The sequence below is a fragment of the Tachypleus tridentatus genome, chromosome 8 (genome assembly GCF_004210375.1).
Source record: "Tachypleus tridentatus isolate NWPU-2018 chromosome 8, ASM421037v1, whole genome shotgun sequence".
In the NCBI taxonomy this organism is placed as follows: Eukaryota; Metazoa; Arthropoda; class Merostomata; order Xiphosura; family Limulidae; genus Tachypleus; species Tachypleus tridentatus.
In genome coordinates this window covers 101,579,580-101,600,085 of record NC_134832.1, presented here as the reverse complement: position 1 = coordinate 101,600,085, position 20,506 = coordinate 101,579,580, and the positions used below count along the sequence as shown (strand labels likewise).

At 31.8% G+C, this 20,506-nt stretch overlaps 1 protein-coding gene across 1 annotated transcript in view; it reads left to right on the top strand.

Moving 5' to 3' along the window:
• LOC143223076 (delta-1-pyrroline-5-carboxylate dehydrogenase, mitochondrial-like) overlaps nucleotides 1–20,506 on the top strand; it is a 69,069-nt gene that overhangs the window by 22,644 nt on the left and 25,919 nt on the right. The window contains exons 4-7 of the mRNA XM_076450501.1: nucleotides 3,099–3,254; nucleotides 6,213–6,293; nucleotides 15,076–15,143; nucleotides 19,863–19,944. Of these exons, the coding sequence (XP_076306616.1) occupies nucleotides 3,099–3,254; nucleotides 6,213–6,293; nucleotides 15,076–15,143; nucleotides 19,863–19,944 (387 nt within the window). The remainder of the gene's footprint in view (nucleotides 1–3,098; nucleotides 3,255–6,212; nucleotides 6,294–15,075; nucleotides 15,144–19,862; nucleotides 19,945–20,506) is intronic.

The window sequence follows — 20,506 nt, the reverse complement described above, 5'->3', positions numbered from 1 at the left end:
CCAATTGACCCAGGGCAGGATCCATGGAGGTCAATAGACCTCCCTCGAATAAGGACAGTAAGGAAAAAAGACATGGTTGTAAACAGAAGTGTTTTCTACCCAATTCACACAAGTGAATACATTTCATATAATCTTTTACAAATATCTATATTTGCTCATCAATTTGAGGGGTGCAATGCTATAGAAACAGAATTGAGTATAAACTTTTACAAAGTGACTTCTGTGATATTTAACATTTAAGTAATGTTGGGTATTAAAGCTAGTTTATGATGTCACTTTCTTTTCATGAAGGTTGTCAACTAATAGTGTAGAAAATGTGCACAAAATGTTTTAATAGTTACCAGAATATAATGATGTATAATTTTCTAGTTATGGAAAGTTATCCATTAGATATCGACTTTATTCTTTAAACACTAACTAGTAAATCATCAGATTGATCTTAAACTTCCTAACTAACTGCACTGCAGTGATTAAGATAATATCGTGTCCAAGACATTTAATATCATTTAAAACTTATAACAGGAAACAACAAAGGATGCACACCTAACACTATTCTGAAAATTTAGAAAGTTTACATTCATCCTCTAATTGAGTGTGGAGCTCAAATTACTTACAACATGCAAAAAACCACAGCTAGATCACTTCAACAAAACAGAGTATTAAGAATGGCACTCAGACTACCCAAATGCACTCCTATAAAATACATGCACGATATTTGCAATATACCTCCTCTCACAGATTGTCTTACGACACTAGCCTACAAATACGTAGACACACGTAACTCCTTAACTGCCAAACTACATACTTTGACAAGCACCCCACACAGAATATCTCCATACAATGCATATTTGGCCTCCAAGACCTCAAAAAGTAACACTGAACACAATATTTAAGTTGATTGACAAATCATAATTCCATGTTTTTTGTTTAGTTCAACACTGGGCACAAGACAGGTAGAATATTCGGCGCCTGTCTTGTGAAAGTGGGTTTTCTCGGGGTACTCCCGTTTACACCCACAGCAAACTCTGAGGCACTTGGATTTATAAATCCCAGCCACCTTGTGGCACTGACCTTGGGACATTTAATGTATCGTTGACCTGCTGTTTCTGTTTGTTCTTCTTCAAGTCAAGCCTGAATTGCTTTTGCTCTGCTGCCTTGAATCGACCAGACCTTTTTGTTTTTGTTGCTTTTCTCTGAAACTATCTCTACTATGTCAACTTCATAAGCATCCCATATGTAACAATACTAACTAATTTAAATGCAAACTCTCATCACATCAAAATTCTATCTGAAGTGGGGCAAAGGGGGATATAAGTATCTCTGAACACCCCAATCGGGAAGTTCATCTTCCTTTAAAATTACGTACCTGTCAAGGAATTTTCTTTCAGTTTTGGAAAGTTTTATGTTACAGCTTAGAAACAGATACATTTACACTCTTTTAGCTTTCACACTTTTGCACTTTAAAGTTCTTTCTATTTTGGGAAATGAATGAATTTATTAGATCATACTTTAATTAACCCTCTCACTGTGGGTTTGCTACAGGCTAGGTAATTATTGATGGACACAAGTTCAGCTACACATTTTCATGTGTTAGGTGTTTGCACTATAACTTTTGATACAGTATGTGTATTTTGTGGACTTTTAGTAAAGATAAGTTTTTTAACACAAAAAATCAGATTTTTACTCAAGATTTGTTTGTGAAAATGAGGTTATTTTGTTACTAGTCTGAGTGCAAAATTATTTCATGTTATGAGTAAGAAAACTATTTTTCATCCCAAAAATCTCAAATATTATTTAAAAGATTTAAGAGATTACACAAATAATACTCAAAACAAACGTTTTAAATAATATTTTATATTTTATGTTATTTTCTATATTATGTGGGGTCTGTCACTTGACCAACTGCATAATCATCATAAAAAATTGGGAAATAAATTTAAGTTATGATTTTTGTTCTAGAATGATTATAACAAGAAAATAGAAACGTTTAGTCTGAGGAGCATAAATTTCGTAATACTGTATATTTATTATTATACTGACTTTCCAGTCTTGAGTAGCTAACATTATTAACTTGCAATGATGCGATGCATGTACACTCATATATCCAGTAATATATACTTTCCTTTTCTCGTCCCTGTCTTGGTTGTTTTGGTGGACTACTATTTTGCAATATGCAGTCATTTCAATTATTATACACACACTCACACAAAGAGATTATTATTATTTACAAACAATTACATAAAACAGTAAATGAAGAAGTAAAGCAAAGTTATATCTTGTTGTGATTTTTGTACTAGGTTGCTAAGCCTTTTAAAATTTTGCACGTGAGAATGTCAAAGAAAATGTTTTTAATGTTTTATATGTACAGTTCAATAACCAAAAAAATCATAAATGACCACACTAATATGATAGAATTCCACTACAATTTATTAAGCTTAGTAACTAAGATGTATTTAGATTTTAAAAATATGTGAAATTTTGAGCAGATTAAAGAGACATTCTACCTTAATGAAATCCTGGTTCAAAAAATTTGTTGGTCATTGAACAGATAAAAATGGCTGAGAAAACCATTAGGTGGACATTCTAAATTGTTGATTTAAGTGTGTTTAAGGAGCTGTTTCTAAAAATGGAGAGAGATGAACTGGGTCACTGTGTTTGATTCAGTACATAAGTCATATCTCAACAAAATAAAAAGATAAGTTCTTATTTTATATTCTAGTTTTTTAATATCAGTAATTTGAGTTCTTAATTTGTAAGAAACTACTAACTTATTATTTTGACATCAGAAACATCTAATTTTAAACAGTGCTGCATTCAACATACCACAACTCACCAAAATCTATTGAGATGTGTGCTTTTAATATTCACTTTTAAATTGAGAAATTAACTCATGAAACATTAAAGTTTGAATTATAATCTACAATTTAATTCTAAACTTACTGACAAATTCATAAGATGATAGTCAGTAAAATTTAGAATTCAATTCAACAAACACAGTTACATGACCCCTCACAAAAGGGTTAAACAGGGGTGGAATTAACTATTCATTTGAGATTTCTCCTATGTTTTTCATTGCTTTTTTTGTTGTTGTTGTTCAGGATATTGTTCAGAAAGCAATAAACACAAGTATTGAAGCAAGAAAAGATTGGGAAGCACAACCTATTTCAGAAAAGATAAAAGTTTTCATGAAAGCAGCAGACCTTGTGAGTGGAAAGTATCGAATGGAGTTGAATGCTGCAACAATGTTAGGGCAGGTGAGTCTATATATTAGTACATATATAAAACTAAGATACCTCTTTGTTTGTGTGGTTTTATAAGTGGTTATGAGAAACTGCTTGAACCAATTTTGTTGAAACTTTGTAGAGGAGTTGAAGGAAACTCTCTAAAGATGAGATTTAATTATGTCAGATCTGTGTTTTGATCCATTAAACAGTGCATATGATTTAACCGTATGACCTTTAGCTTCATTGTCGAAGCATAGGTAACATTACTTTTGTCATATTTCATTACAAAATTGAAACTAGTGGATGGAATTGTTTAAAATTTAACAAGAAAATTCCTAAATGTATGTAGTTTCAGAAAAATAAAACATTTAATTTTGATTTGTTTTAAATAGAAAAAATTTATTATTTATTGTAGTTATTTGCATTTGGACACCTCCAAAGAGATTTTGTTTATCAAGTATAAAAGTACTGTTAATTAACTGAAGGTTAACTTTTTGTTTACATAGTCTCTAGAACCTCAAAAATAAATATCAAAAGATTTTTAATGTAAATGTTTGTATTTAATTTTTTCTTTTCTCTACTATACTACTAACCTAGCTATTATCATGAATACAGTGCAATGAAATATTTAAAATTAAGAAATGGAAATATATTTTAAATATGTAGCTTTCAACTCTTTGTAGAATACTTTTGAAACTTTTTTTCATGTGCATAATTTCATTTGTAGTTTATTTTTAACTTTTGTTCCCAATTCTCTGTCTTTTATTATTTACATCAGTGCAGGGGTGTTATTATTATATGTTGGTTCCCATGTAGAAACTTGTTTCACTAATACTTGCATACTATCACAATTCAAGTGACAACAAGTTAAATGTAGAAAAAATCGTTAAACCTTTTAAATATGCATTTTAAATAGCAAATAAGGCCTAATTAATGGAAATGTGAAAATATAACCTAAATGCAATCTAACTGTTCATCAAACTGATATGTACAAGGCAAGAAAAAATTGCCAAGTGCAACAAAGACCTTGAGAGAACAATGGATTTTAATTTTACCCTGTTTGAAAACAAGCTGACCTTAAACTAAGAAAATATCTTGTGAAATAATTCTTCCAGTGTTCTTAAGAAAGTATTGTACAACATGCATGTTGTACTTTGGCCAGCTGAAGGAAGCATCTACAACACACACACAATTTTTCTCTACCAGCTATTAAAGCTCAGAAATTTTAATCACTAGCAGATCATGTGACACCATAAACTGCAGTTTTACTTGTTTTTGTCTATGTTTCCTTCTTGAAAAAAAGAAATTAAAGTTAAATAATTTAAAACTTTGAATTTTAACACACATGATGATAATTTTATTGAAATAACTTACAGCAAAATATTTAATTAAATATTGAATGTGATGCAGTTCTGTATGTAGAAAGGAATTTAGAAATGGCACTGGTAGTTATGGGATTAATGTAGCTTACAATCACTAGCAGACAATAAAATGTTGTTGTTTTTTTACTGTAACATAATTATAAGCATGCCAGCACTTGTGTAAAACTGTTAGTCATGAAGTTTTGTTTTATATATGAACAAAGTTTCAAACCTGTTTTATATATGTTGTTGTTTTTTTGCCCTTTTCAAACAGTTATTTAGGCCAATAAGCTTATTGCAAAAAACAAAACAAAAAAACAGCCTAACATTGTGGTCTTATTAGCAGAATGAATCTCGATATTGTTGAAGTTAAAATGAGTTAAGCCTTTCTCATCTTATCCCATAAAAAAATTTTTCCCCTATGAAATTCAACATCAAAAATCAGTTGAAGTATAAAATGATAACACAAGCTTTTCATGAAGTGTAAATAAAAATTGTGACAGTAATTCTGGTGGAAGTTGTTCATAAACATATAATCTTCTAGAAACATATTAATAAGCTAAGCTTTTGTTACACTTTTTTCCAGTCTGTATACGATTCTCTGCTAACCTGGAAGCCATATCAAGTCATATAGTTGAAAATAACATAAAAGAAACTTTAATAATATGTTTAAGTCAGTAACTCTGTATCTTCTTGAAGCTAAGATATAGGCAGTTATATTATATCATGGCAACCAAAGTTGGGAAACAGTGATTGGCTAAAATTCAAGAAAACTTCTTATATTGAAGATTCAGTATCACCCTATTGTTACTTTGTTGAAAGTTATTATAACTTTTATCATATGGGGCTAGGAATACTGTATTATGCTCAGACAAAATTCAGGGAATTCCCCCCTCAAAAAAAAGTGATTCTAGTTTATGTTTGCTGAAATCAACCAAACATCAAAAGTTGTAATTCAAATATTTTTTTTATCTATAAAGTTTCACCTCTGACATATATATTTTCATTTAATCTGTGGAAAAATAACTAAATGTTATTTCCAAAAGTTGCTTTTATTCAGTGGTGCAACTTATTTTCAATGCAGAATACATCTATGTATAATAAATGCACAAACAATTGGATAAATGAATTGCAGTTTCACAGCTGTTTCAACTTTACTGAATTAATGCAATAAATAATGTTTTTAACCAAGTAAGAGAGTCAGTAGCTGATGTGGGTAGATGAGGGCAAATGAAAGAGACATTTAATACTGTGTTAAGCATGTGAACCTTTGCAACAAATATATCGATTGTATGCAGTGGTTCAAAAGAGTGGAATGAGGAAGGTAGCCCAATTCATGACTACCTTTTAAGCTTTACATAAACAGGTACATTTTCAGGTGAATTATCCTTTTGAAATTTTGAATTCAAATACCAAAAAAAAAAAAAAAAAATAAGTTTCATTGTTTCACTTTCATATATAAATTATTTTCATAGTTTATTGAGACGTGATTCTTTTTGTCCTAATGTAAATAGTTACCTTTGACCATTTACAAAATGTTGGTGTATTTTCAAGATTTACAATGTGGCAATTAAAAAGCCTAAGAATGCTAATTTTTTAAAGAAGTATTGATGTTCTCTTATTTTAGGGCAAAACTGTTGTCCAAGCTGAGATTGATGCTGCTGCAGAACTTGCTGACTTTTACAGGTTTAATGCATACTTTGTAAAGGTAAAGTTGGTTTTTCATCTCTATTTTGTATAACAGTTTCATGGACAGCCATATTTCTTTAATTTGTGTTTTTAACTAAGTTAATAATGTCTCTTGCCGAAATCCTGAAAAAAATCACTTTTTACTTTATATTACATAGACAAGTGTTTTTTGTTTTTTTTATACTTGGATATCATTCACTAGACTTGCATGTTACTGCATTCAAGCTAGACGTCATATAATGGTAAGTCCTGTGTACATGGCATCACAACTAGGACAGCTAAATTCAAAAATAAAAGTATATCTTTTATCCACAAGTTATCTCTAAAAATATTTTGTAATTTACATTAAGCTTTGAAAATAACTTGGGCTGTTTGATTGTAGACTGAAAAACTTTGATAGCTGTGATTCAGGCACATTTATAATCTATTGTTTTAATTTGTGAACTCCTTCAAGTTAATTATACATGTGAAATTATGCTTTTTTAAAAATAATTTTATATTTTCCAATTTTTTATGAATAATATTTCTAAATGCTTATGATTTTATAAACAAAATGGATGAAAAATTCAAGAAAATTATCTTTGTTTTGAATTAAGCTAAAAAGAATTAAATATTGTCTTTTAATAATTTTTTATGAGATTCTTCATGAGACAACATTACCATATTGTTATGTATTAAAACATTCAAGTGTGTTCTAAAGTGAATTTTTGATACCAGTTTGGCTATTCAGATACTCAAACTGATTTATATGCTCCATTTCTTTAAACACAAGCACATTTAGAAATATTACATACTCTCTCCCTAATGCTTCTTTTTGAGATTTCATGTTATTTTATGTTAGCTAACATCCAATTTCAGCTTTGAAAACTCAGAAAATCCTTCTCATATCCAGAATGCTCAATGACTCAGATATTTTTTTGTAGTGTAGTAAGGAGTCTCAACTTTACTTTACGCATGAAATTTAATATAAATCTAATCACACTTTACAGAATTATTAACCCCAACCTGTAAAAATGCTCAATATCCCACTTATAAAAAATGTTTAAAGTGATCCAGAATCTGGATCAGGATTTAGATCTGGTTCAAGTTTGAGGAAGACTGTCCCATACTGATTTTCCATCTTGTGTAAACTTTTTATGTACATTGTTATGTTAGTTTTTAAGATACAAGTGCAGAAACACACACATAGACTTAATAACAATAACAAAGGTATCATCCACATGCTTTTTAGCTAGATGTTTGTTTGAAATTTTTTGGATAGTCCTTCAACCATTGCTCCTCATATTAGTACTGGTACAAAAATATGTAAGCTAGTGAATGAGCCAATCTGGACCCTTAGCAACTCCATATAAATTTAGTCATGGATGTTACCATTAAAAAGAGAGCAGGACTCAAAAATGGCAAATGTCAAGAGCTGCTGAAAAACTGGCTTTGGGATCATCTTGTCATTTCAATTCCATTTTCATAAACTAAATATTTTGCCAGATGCAATGCTTCCCTGGCATAGGATGCATTTCTGTCAAGTTTTATTTTCTATTTGTCATTAGAAAACAGTGTGTGTTTTGTGGTATATTTATTATGAATAAAAGCATCCAGTAATTTTGCTAAAAAGCTTACCAGTTTATAATTGTAAGACATAAGTAGTATATTGACAGTATTGGTCTGATTGGAGAACCTTCGGTGTGGATCTTTGGACAATCATATGATATAACTGGATGGTGTTCAGGAAGCCTTATTTTAATTTACTATAGTATTTGATAATTTTATGCATTACTAAAAATTTGGTACAAAATTTGAATATGGCTATGAAAAGTATAAATTGCTGATTTGCTGTGGGAGTTGGTTAGAAAACAAACTTTTGCAAATTTTTTATAGAAAGTACTATAGTAAAATAAAGGAATAATTTGACATCTGTTGAAAAAAGAAACATATTAGACACTTAATTTCATTCAGTAGGCTTATGGTTGAAGCATTCCAGTAAAAACTAAAACACTTTGGTAAATTATAATATAAAATTGCTTGAATAATAACACTATGTAACACAAATTTTGTTCTGGAATTATGTGTTATTTCTTAATTGTTTATGTTGTAAAAGTACAAAAAATGGCCATTACTCCCTTCAAACTTTGCTTTTGTGATCTGGATAATGAAATTTAGAAATTAGCCTATTTTCTATGTAAAAACGGGCAAATGTGCACATTTTCATTTACAGTATACCCTCACCTATTCGCGGTTCCCCATTCGCGGCCCCGCACATTCGCGGGTTAGGCTCTTAACCCTATCGCATTGTATGCCGGTATACCAGGCTAGCGTCATAACGTTATAAAAATGAATGCTCGGTAAACCGGGTTTTTGTAGGTCATAGAGACTAAAAGCGCTTTTCGAGGGTATGTCTGTATTTACTCTCTCAAGCAGTTTTATCGATTGACGTCTTTATCGAACAATTATTACTGAATTGTACTGTACTGTATTATTATTACCTGAACTGTGCGTACTGTATTTATCTGTCTAAGTTTGCCTTTAAATTTGTTCCACTTTCTGTCAATTCTAATACATGTGTTGTACGCATAGAAAATGACTTTACGGTACAGTAATACAGTATGAGTAACTATACTATGTACGTTTCTTTTTGATTAAAATATTGTTGCAGTACAAAATTAAAATGTGTTTACATTATCATTACTACATTAGTGAAATACATGACTGCATGCAATATTACTACATTATTACTGTATTAATGAGTAAGAGTGTCTTTAGAGTGTCTTTAGAAAGTGTCTGGGAAGCATTTAGTACCGTATACAATCTCATACATAGAAGTTTTAAAACTGCATCCAATATTCGCAGTTTTTCGCTATTCGTGGGGGGTAAAGAACGTAACCCCCGCAAATAGCGAGGGAATACTGTACATGAGGTCTGAATAAAACAACATAAGAATCAAGATTTAGATGTATTTATATTAAAGTTATACAAAAATGAACAAAAATGTTTAGAAGTGAGTAGATTTTCGAGATTTGCGACTGTAATGTAAATCACTTTCATGTATCAGCCCCCAAATATAGTCTCCCATCATATTTTCATTTTTCTGAGTATGCTCCCATGTTCTTGTTAACTTATAAAGATGAGCATCAAGGATATGGACTTTCAGGGATATCCTGCAGCCTATTTTGCCGTAGTTCTTCACCAGAGCCTGAATCAGTTCCACATAATTTTCCAAGAAGCCCCGAACCACTGCGACCCTAAGCTTTTTTTTTCGTGCTGTTGAGGTTTTTTGGTGAATTTTGTGCACTCCAGGATCTTTATTTGTGGTCCAACGAAGACACCAGCTTTGACCTTTGCCTCAGACAGCTTAGGGAAGAAGTCTCGAAGGTACTTGAAGGCTGCAGACTCCTTGTCAAGAGGTCCAGATACATGATAGCAGATGCGTTCTTGCCAGCCCGATGTTTGGAAGGGTCCACCATGCAGAAGTAGCAATTGCTTTAGTGGTCAGTGGGTTCACACCAAATTCTTGGAATGGCAAACTTCATGGCTCTTTTTTCCCCTCTGTACCATCCTGCAAAAGAGCAAAATAAAATTATTCTGAAGAATAAATTTGTTTCATCCACAACTAATTTGCAAGAGGTTCATGCAAAATATTTTATATATGATATTTTTTCTATATTATTGGAAATTTAAAAAAAATTAAAAGATTTAACTTTTAAAAGGTCTAAAATTTGTATAATATAATATCTTACTATTCAAGCAAGCAACAATTGTCTGTCCACCTTCTAAGAGTTCTTTTGTAGTGCTCGCAGGTAAAATGAGTTGCCCAGGGTTTGTCTTGATCCCTGACAGGCATGCTGAAATATGCCTTGTAGGCTTCACACATTTTAGAAGATGCTGTCACAGAGTACTTTTTCACTCTTGTCTTGGCAAATTGGCCACATACATAGCAGGATGTATCTGGAGAATCCTTGAAGCTTTTTTGATGCCATCTCTGAGAAAATCAGATAGGTGTATGTGCTCACTTAGGTAGCTAGAACTAAACTGAAATGGTGAGTGGTGAGCCTTTGTATATATATTACTATGGAAAGTTCTAGAAAATTCTAAAAGATTCTTGAAAATTCTCATAAGTTCTAACATATTCTAGGAAGTTCTTGAAAATTCTTGTAAGTTCGAGAAAATTTTCTATCAGCTACTCAGCACTGAATGTACCTGGAATGTTTTGAAAAATGAGTAAATTTGAAAATTTCATAACCCAGGTCACAAAAGCAAAGTTTGAAGAGAAAAATAGGTCTTTTCCATTTACTTTAGGCATAAGCAATTGGGAAATAACACTTTCTGCGCAGGAACAAGAAAAAGTAAAAATTTTGTTACATAGTGTAATGGGAATAATTTTACTTATGAAGTTTAATAAATGTTTTTATGCATTAGGCTTTTTTGGTTTGTTTTTTTTGTTGTTTTTTTTTTTAGTCAGTGATATTTATATATAAACATCAAAAACTACAGTTGATGAAGATGCAATGTTTTTCTTCATGTTATGATGTTGAAACTCGTGTGTTGTTTATGATATTGAATCATGATATATTGTATCATTAGATTGTTTTAATAAGAGTTATTACTTTTTATAGAGGAAATAATATAAAAGTATTAATTTCATCTTTAAAAAAATTGTACATCTTCACTAGGATGGTGCAGTGTGATGGTTAAATGTAAAGAACAATCCACAATTATCATTCAAATTATTTGAATAAATCTGATTGCCAGAATGTTTTAGTTGATTTAATACAAAAACAAGTAAGAAACAATTAGCCCTCCTTCCACAGATAACTCTTGAAAAGATATAACATTTAATATAAATTGCTCACTATGATGTTATCACTCTGGCATATCATACTGTATATAGACTTTAATCGTATTTCGATAATGGAGACATTAAATAGAAATAGAAAATTATACCCATCTTGTCATGCCCAATTATCACATCCGTCTTTCACAAATTGCCAGTAGTTTTCTCTGACATTGAATTGTATGTTTTTTATAGCCAGTAGAAAGCCAAGGTTTTATCCAATGAAATGATATATTACATTCACTGTTGTTGTTGTGTGTTTTTCCTACAGTGAATTGCCAATTTTACTTTAGTTTAAGCTTTATTCCCATGGAGAACATATTGAACTTGGATGAATTTTTAATGACTCTTTTCACATAGTTACAAAGCCAGAAAGACTGCAATATTTATTGATCATCTGCTTTTTTTCGCACATAACTATTTGGTACTGTTTGTTTCATTATTTGATTAAACAAAAATCATTTAGTGCAGGTAAGTACTTTATTTATTGTTCTTGATTTGTGTTCTCTGTTATTATATATGTAACTAAAATGTAAAAATAGGAATTTTTTATAGGTTAGAAAAGTTAGATGGGTAAGATAAATGATAATAGTATAATAAGAAATTTTCATTAGATATGCTCAGAAGTGTCACATGTAATATAATTTGATAACACTATGAGCTGCATGTCACCAAGTGATTTGCATCTTTTAATGGCTTGAATAGTGGTTAGATGCAGTTCAAAGGGCAATAAGACAAGGAAATGCAAATAAAAATATATGCATACTGTTACGAGTTTAAAACTGTTTAGGATAAACAAATTAGTTTCATGTTGCTATTTAAATCATTCTAGAAAATAAAAAGGATAATTTAAATTTATTTCAAATTTTTAAGTCGTTATGAGGTTGGTCAAATTGGCCAATCTTGTATAAAATTAGAGTAGAAAAATATAACATAGAATATAGTTTTCTGAAATTTTTTTTAAATATACTTAAGAGGCTTAGAGACTGCACAAATGAAAAATTGAGATTTATGAAAGGAAAAAAGAGCATTTTTTAATCTTAATGTGGAAATTACTTTGCACTTGTCAAAAATAGACATGGGTAAATTGTAAACAAAAATACTTTATTAAAAATATTTTTTGTGTATAAAAGATTTGATGTATGTGTGTGTGTGTGTGTGTGTGTGTGAAGTCTGTCAAGTTTTATGGTAATACATACTATATTAAAAGTTATAGTATGAAAACTTATAACAAATACAAAATGGTTACAAGGTTGGTCAAATTTACCAATCACATATGAGAGTTAAGCCAAGCTTAAAATGAGGAAATGTTTCCTGACTGAATGTCACAAGCTACACATTTGAAATAAATGAACAATAGAGCTTTGTACATTTTATATTTAAACACACTGTAAATAAATGTAAATATATAGTGTATCTACTTGTAAAGTTATACTGTTTAGTGCTGACTGGAGTAACTTAAATATTTGATGATTAAAATACAACCATAAACTCAAGAATAAGGTTTTATGTATATCTTACTCAATAATTTGTTTATAGATTTATTTCAGGAGATACTTTTTACATACATAGACTTGAAACATTTCAAGGACACATAAACAGCTTACATAAAAACTTAATTTTTACTCTATAATACTTGGTAGAAAATGGTCAGCTCAGTGTTCGTGTTTTTTTGTTTATTTGCAATGTAAACTTATAATAAACAAATGTATAAAAGTCAGCTGTCACAGAAAAGTTATGAAAATTAATATAGTTAATTCTAAAGAAGAGTAATTGCAAGGGACATAGTTGCAATGTAGAACTGAATGGTTTTATTTCTGATTTGTTCAAAAGTGCTGTAAAGAAAAAAGGAAATTTTGGTACTTGTCAACAAGATGAAGCACATAACTTTGCTATTTTGACTATCCTTTAAATTAGCAGCAGACTTAAAAAGAGGTTTAGAATCTGTACTGCGAATGTCAGGTTGCAGTTAATACTAGTGTAAAAAAAGAAGAAACAGAACCTTAAAATGCCTATTAATATGCTCTGTTTTCAATCCAGATATGCTTGCTTGAAAATAAATGTTTTGTTATAGTTGTAGGAGCAAGCGATAAATTCAACATAAAAATAGTTATCATAACTTGTAGCATATACAATGAATTTTACACTGGAGAAATGTCTTGTGCATTACATAACACAGTTATTGAACACCCAAAATACATAAATCAATTCATAAAAGGTGCCAGTACCATAATGGACTATTGTATAGAAAAACATCTTACTGTTCTTTTGAAATTGCTAGTGCTTTTCTTGACTGTAAGTATAAAGAAACTTTACCTGTACTAAAATTAAGTTACAAATTAGTTGCAGCACATGACAGACATTGTGATTATAAATCTTTATTTATTACATTTGACTGTTTTAAATTTTTGTCTTCTTTTAACTTAATTTAGATTTGTGTATTCTATGATTTATATTTTTGTGTCAGTATTCAAATGATTTCACACTAATGTTACATTACATATTTACATTTCTGTCATTAGATGCTGATGATGATGTTTTATATTTTTGATTTGTATCAGTTTAAAAAGTACTATCAACTTGATCTCTTTCTGTTGGTTTGTAGAGCAAATTAAAAAGTGTATAGTGTATTTCTTTGTGAGTTTAGTAGTGTAAGAAGTAGATTACTCCTTGAGAAGTTACAGAAAATTATTAGGCAAAATAATTATATAATTTTGTAGTTTATGGTGTATTTACTTTACACTCCAATTGCTTTTGAGAATAAAGTAACTCCAGTAACAAAAGATTAAGAGAGGGGGGGAGTCTCATGATTTTATGGAAATAAATTAGAGCTTATTGTTTTAATCAGGAAAAAAAACTGAAATGTTTTTGCATCAAAAAGATAACTTTGAATAGTTGATATGAACAGAATGGCTTATAGCACCTCTGTAAAAATGACAACTTATTTTATGACAATGTATTTATTGATTTACCATAACCTCTGCAAACATGTCTGATAATTTCCACTTTACAATGTTCAAAGTTTCTATATTGAAACTTAATCAAAACTAAGGTTTTGGAATAAGAAAACATTTTGGAAAAAAATATAAAAAGATGTAAAAAAAGTTCAGCTGAAACTGAATGGAGAGAAGAATTATCATTTCTATAAAACAATTCAGTAGGTTTTATTATCTGCTGAACTTCATGTCTGGTCTTTGTGAGTTACATTTTTGGAACAGCTTTTAATGAATGCAGGCAGTGATGGGAATTTCAAATGTTAGAACATTTGCAGTTAATGTTTTGTTGTGGATATGTCCATATACTTAAGTCTCTGAACACTTAAATTGTCTGACATCCATTTGCTAGCAGCTATGATTCCACGTATTTTTAGTTCTGCACGTTTGAAGCAGTTATCATCTCAACATTTCAAGTTTTTGTTTTATACAATTTGCATTCATCTATCAAAACCAAGGCCTGGCATGGCCAGGTGACTTTAAGGCACTCAACTCATAATCTAAGGATTGCAGATTCGAATCCCTGTCATACCAAACGTGCTTGCACTTTCAGCTGTGGAGGTGTTATATAGTGTGATGGTCAATCCTGCTATTCATTGGTAAAAGAGTAGCTGTGGAGTTGGAGGTGGGTGGTGTTGTCTAGCTGCTTTCTCTCTAGTCTTACACTGCTAAATTAGGGGGAGGGCTAGTGCAGATAGCCCATGTGTAGCTTTTTGCAAAATTAAAACAAACCATCAAAACCTCCATGATGTTACAGCTTTCATGGTGAATTTAATGTTTTGAAATAATACTGTGTACTATGTACAAATAGCCAATATAGGTCAAATTTGTGTTGTTGGTTTTTAACTTTGAATTTTGAAACGAGCAAAAAATTAGTTTTCATGAAAATATTAAGTGTTTCCAGTTTCTTTTCAGAAGTAAGTAGAACTACTAGAATGTTTTTTTTACTTTATGGTGAAATTAGAACACTTGTTTTCTTCAAGGAACTGATAAGATATCAGCCACTAAGTCCTTCTCCTTCAGTATCAGTGAACACTTTTAGACATCGGGGGAATTGAGGTAATAAACTTATTTATTATCCACTGAAAAACTGATTTAAATGTAACTTTTTTTTATAAAGTAGTTATAGTTCAAAGTATGGAGAAAAGTAACATTTACTCATATATGTGTGTGTTAAACATTTTTTGCTGATTACAAAACTTTATAATTTGTGTGGAAGTTGATATATGCTGTTAATTTTGAGTTCTGTTGAGTAGATATGCTAAAATGAAATGCTATATTAGTTTTGCATTTTAATCATTTAGATGGGCTAATTGATAGCCCTGATCAACTGACTAGCCCTCTGTCATCTTGCCCATTCTTTGTTTTAAAAATATTTATTGAAATGCTTTAAGACAGGGGTTCCCAACCTTTTGGCACTCGCGACCCCTTACCTAAAAGTTTGAAACCCATGTGACCTCCTACTTAGGGCTTACTATCAGCAGCTTAATTTTTCTTTAATTTTCTGTGAAGGAGAGGGAAAGAAACATCTAAAAAAATATTTAAAAATTCTGTAATTATTTATTAGCAAATTAAATCACATTGGTCCAACCTGAATTCACAAAAAGAACATATATTTCTTAAAATAATATTAACATAGGTTTGAACAGCTATCCAACCCAGCTAGTGAGATGCCTGATGTTGCATTTCAGCAGCAAGCTTTGAAATTCGTGGCCGAGCGTTTGTTAGAGCCAGTCTCATGTCATCTCCAACATCCAATCTGTTCCTATTCTTTGTTTTTATATTGACAAGAGTGGAAAATCATGCCTCACACAAATAGGTAGAAGCAAATGGAACAAGGACACATAAAGCTATCATGCTGACTTTGGAGTATGACTGATACATAGCGCACCAGAACTGAGTCACAGATTTCACCTTGAAGAGATCACGAGCTGAAGAGTCATTCCTTAGATCCAGAAATTCATCTTGGATATCATCTGGGATGCTGGATACATCAAGTTCAGTACAAAATGGGTTCCTTACCAGGGCCTCCTGTTCCTGTGATAGCTCAGGGAAGTAATGCTCGACTTCCTTTTCTAGAGACTGAAGATGTTCGGTAATCTCATCCTTGAGGAACTGATCCAGTTGGATCTGAGACTCATTTGTCACTCCACAAAGTTTTTCAAACATAGCGATGTTTCCAAGATTGGTTTTAGGACTCTAGTTCTGCAGTTTGGAAACAAAGGCCCAAAGACTATCTTGAAAAAAGGAGAACATGTGTTTCCCTTCCTTGAAGCTTCAAATTGAGCTTGTTCAGCTGGTCAAAAATGTCGGCTAGGTACGCAACCCTTTTATTCCATGCTTCATCTTCGAAGTGAGCTACAAGATCTTTCCTTTCTTGAGTCTCCAGGAATAGCTTTATTTCATCTTTCATTTCAAAGACACGATTAATAACGTTTCCTTTCAACAACCAACGTACTGCTGTGTAGAAGAGAAGGACTTCGTGGTCAGCATTCATGTCTTTGCATAGTTCTTTGAATAGGCGAGTGTTGAGTGCTTGAGTCTTCACATAATTTACAATTTTGATTACAGATTCAAGCACTTCCTGCAGAGAGGCAGGGAGAGTCTTACTGGCAAGAGCATATCGGTGAATCATGCAGTGGATGCCCATTGCTTGAGGTGCTAGCTTCTTTACTCTCGACTGGAATCCTGATTTCGATCCCAGCATAGCCGGTGCCCCATCCGTACAAACCCCACACACGTTTTTCCATTGAAGATCTTCGTCTTGAAAAAAAGTTGAAACTTTTTCCATGACATCATCAGCTTTTGTTGTGGTTTCAAGTGCACTGCAGAATAAGAATTCGTCTTTGATGTCACCTGAATTAATGTATCTCACGAAGACAAGCAACTGAGAACATGAAATTACATCTGTTGACTCGTCGAGCTGAAAGGAGAACAAAGGGGAACCCTTGATTTCAGTCAAAACCTGTTCCTTCACATCCATAGACATTTTAGAAATGCACCTCTGTATAGTATTATTTGACAGGGGATACTTGCTGCATCTTCTTTGCACTGGCTTCTCCAAGAATAAGATTTTACTGCTTCCATCATGCAGGGTTTAAGAAGTGTTTCTCCAATCGTGTGAGGCTTTTTTTGTTTAGCAATTTTGAATGCAATCTCATATGAAGCTTCCACTATGGCTACACTCTGCTGCTGAAATGACTCACTTCTATCGATTCTTTGGCTTTTAAGACACCGTTCATGCCGTTTGAAGAAATCCAAACCCTTCTTTGTGTGTTCTGGATGTTTCAAAACACACTGTGGTTTTTCGATGCCGTCGTTGGCGAGCACATTGGTGAAGCCAATGTTGAGGTAGCATTCTGAGTATCTGCACCATTTAGCCATGGACACAACTCACCTCTACTGCTTACTTATCTCCTTGTTAAAATAAAATACAAATGTTGAATAATGAATGCTTTGGCAACTGTAGATCTTACACTGACTACTCGTGGAGGGTGCAGGTAGAGTAATGATGGGGTAAGTATTGGGAGGGAAGGGAGCGTGTCCAGTCGCGCGATTCTTCATCCACCACTCAGCAATGGACATGTGACTCACGTGTCGACAGCGAGCACACACACACACACACACACACACTTAATCACAGCTAAACAGACACACAAGCATACGTACATGTGCGTGCACTCACATACTCGCTACTCACTAGTACACACATACATACAGTTGCAGACACATACACATTCACACAGGCACGCATACATACACCCATAATATCACCTAATGACATTGAAGTAACGTTGCACACATTTTGCTTTGCACCGAAACAAAAAAATATAAGAGCATGAAAATGTAATTGATGAAATAAAATTAATGTTATCCCAAGCTACTTCTAACAAGGCAACATGACTTCCCTGCCAAGGCTACGCGACCCCCCTGCCAAGGCTTCGCAACCCCCCAGGGTTGGGAACCCCTGCTTTAAGATAATATTAAATTGAATAACTGTAGCTAAACCACTTACACCAGTTTGAGAGTAATTCTTTTAGTTTATTTTCATATTTTATTCTTCATTTTACTAACATTTATAGTTGATGTATATACCTTTAGCATATATTTAATTTATGAGAATTTAAAGGTTGTGGAAGTTTTAGATATTGTTTTGCCCTAGACATATTTTAAAGTAACACTCGTATTCCACACCTTCCAACATGTAGTACAAGTTCTATCACTGCAAATAATATTACATGAGTAAAATATCACAATTTGAAGTAATTGTTTTATTTTTATTAAGAGTCAATATCTTCAAAGTTTTTAAATTTAAAATAACCTGGTGTGTGTTCTTTTTCTTTTTGGCTGTAGAAATGTAAAGTACCTCTTTATGGTTCAGTAGAAGCCTGTGTAATAGGTTCTACTGTATTTTACAGTGTCAGTATTTATGACCACAGTTTCCAGCAAAGTGTCAAGTTTAGTGAGATAGTTGATTTTAACAAAAGAGAAAGAATAAAGTTTCTTATGAATTTGCCTTCCTGTGAGATGTCTCTAGTTTTGCTGTTAGGTGGTTACCAGTAAGTTAGTTGTTCTTAAGTGTTCAATGTTGTACCTAAGTATTCAAAGGTTGTATTTTTTTAACAATCTGTTAGTCCGATGTTCACGTGTATCCATGACGTTTCAAAGCAAAATTAAATTTAGTGGTATCATAGGTGATCTTGTTTAATCTTTTTCCACATGCGAGTTTTTGTAAATATTTGAGTTACTATTCTTGCAATACAAGTTGGTTACTGTAGAGGGACCAATCATGATGATTACATGCTGACTTTGGGCTCTAAATGGTCAAGTTACAATGGGTTGGTATGTGCAAGAGAAAAAGGTCATTATGAGTAAGTAATATGAAACTGAATAACTGTCGCTAAACAACTTACACCAGTTCGACAGTAATGTTTTCAATTTATTTTCATACTTTAGACATTTCTAACATGCATAATTTTGCTAAATTTCAGTGTCATACATTTTACTTTTCTTTGCACCAAAGTACAAAGAATTTGGAGCAAAGGTTTGCAAGAATTTTTAAATGAAGTCTTCAGAGAGGCGTACCCTTTGATGTTTATGACATTCTGCAATTTCAAATGCAAACGAGTTTTTTGTATTTTACATTTTCAAGTTTAAACCAGAAGAAAGATGATTAACAAAACCAGTTGTATATTTTCTGTGAGTCAGTGTGCAGAAGTAAACAAGGCATTATTAATGCTTAAAAATGCAGGTGTAAATCTCCCAGTTTTTCAGAAGTGTACAAAATGTAAAAGAATAGTGTTAATAACTTGTATTTCACATTGACTGATGATTCAACAACAACTATTAAAAATATTCATGATTATCAGAGATACAATTATATATTCAAACATGGTCTAACTCAACTTGATAGCCCTAAATCTTATTTTGCTTAAATGACTTATCTATTTTGTATAATATTTTATTATAAAACAAACATTGATCTAAGAATGACTGCACAACTATGGTGTTTATTGTCGTCACTTTGCATCTGTTACTAAATTAGGCTTTTTTAACTTTAAGAATTACATATGTTTTTAGAGCCACCATCTGTAACCCATGGTTCACAACTTGCTATGCCACTATATCCTGCTTACTAGGCCCTTATATAGGCTTAATATTAGCTATATCATTTAAATAGTTTTGTCTTACACAAATAAGAAAACTTTTGGTTTTCCACTTTAACTGATATGTGTTAATATGATAAAGCTACCTGGTTTTTGTTTCTTCTGTTACAGGGATTTGTAGCATCTGTTTCTCCTTTTAACTTTACAGCCATTGGTGGAAACTTAGCCTCAGTTCCTACAATTATGGTTTGTATTGTTAACTTTGAAGTAGTTTTTCTTTTTTTAAATCAGAAAACATACATTAAAAACACTGTTCATAAGCTTTTGATTAATGAGGGGTTAAATGTCCCTAAAATTGGTGACTCACTGAGCAAAAAAGAGAAAACAAATGTGACTTTTAGTGTTATATTTCATCCAAACTCTTAGAAATTTCATCACATTGTAATGAGCCAGCATATTAAGCCTTTTGTGAATAATCTAACACTTTTAATGTTCAGTTCATACTGGTAGTGTGAGAAGAACAGTACTTCAGAACTTAAATATTCACACTTTTGTAGCTTCAGGTGGAAAACTCATGTCAGGTTTATCAAAAGCTGATAAAAATGTACAAAGAACAGCAGGTCAAGTAACTCGTGTACCAAGTTTTCAACACAGAATGTGTATATTATTACTGGCACACTTTAAAGTTAGGGTATAAATTTGTCAAGCACACATGAAATGATTTGAAAGTATAAAAACATTTTCCCTAAAACCTACAAATTTAGGCTTATTGAATTTGGACACTAGATTTCTACTAAACTGAGCTGCC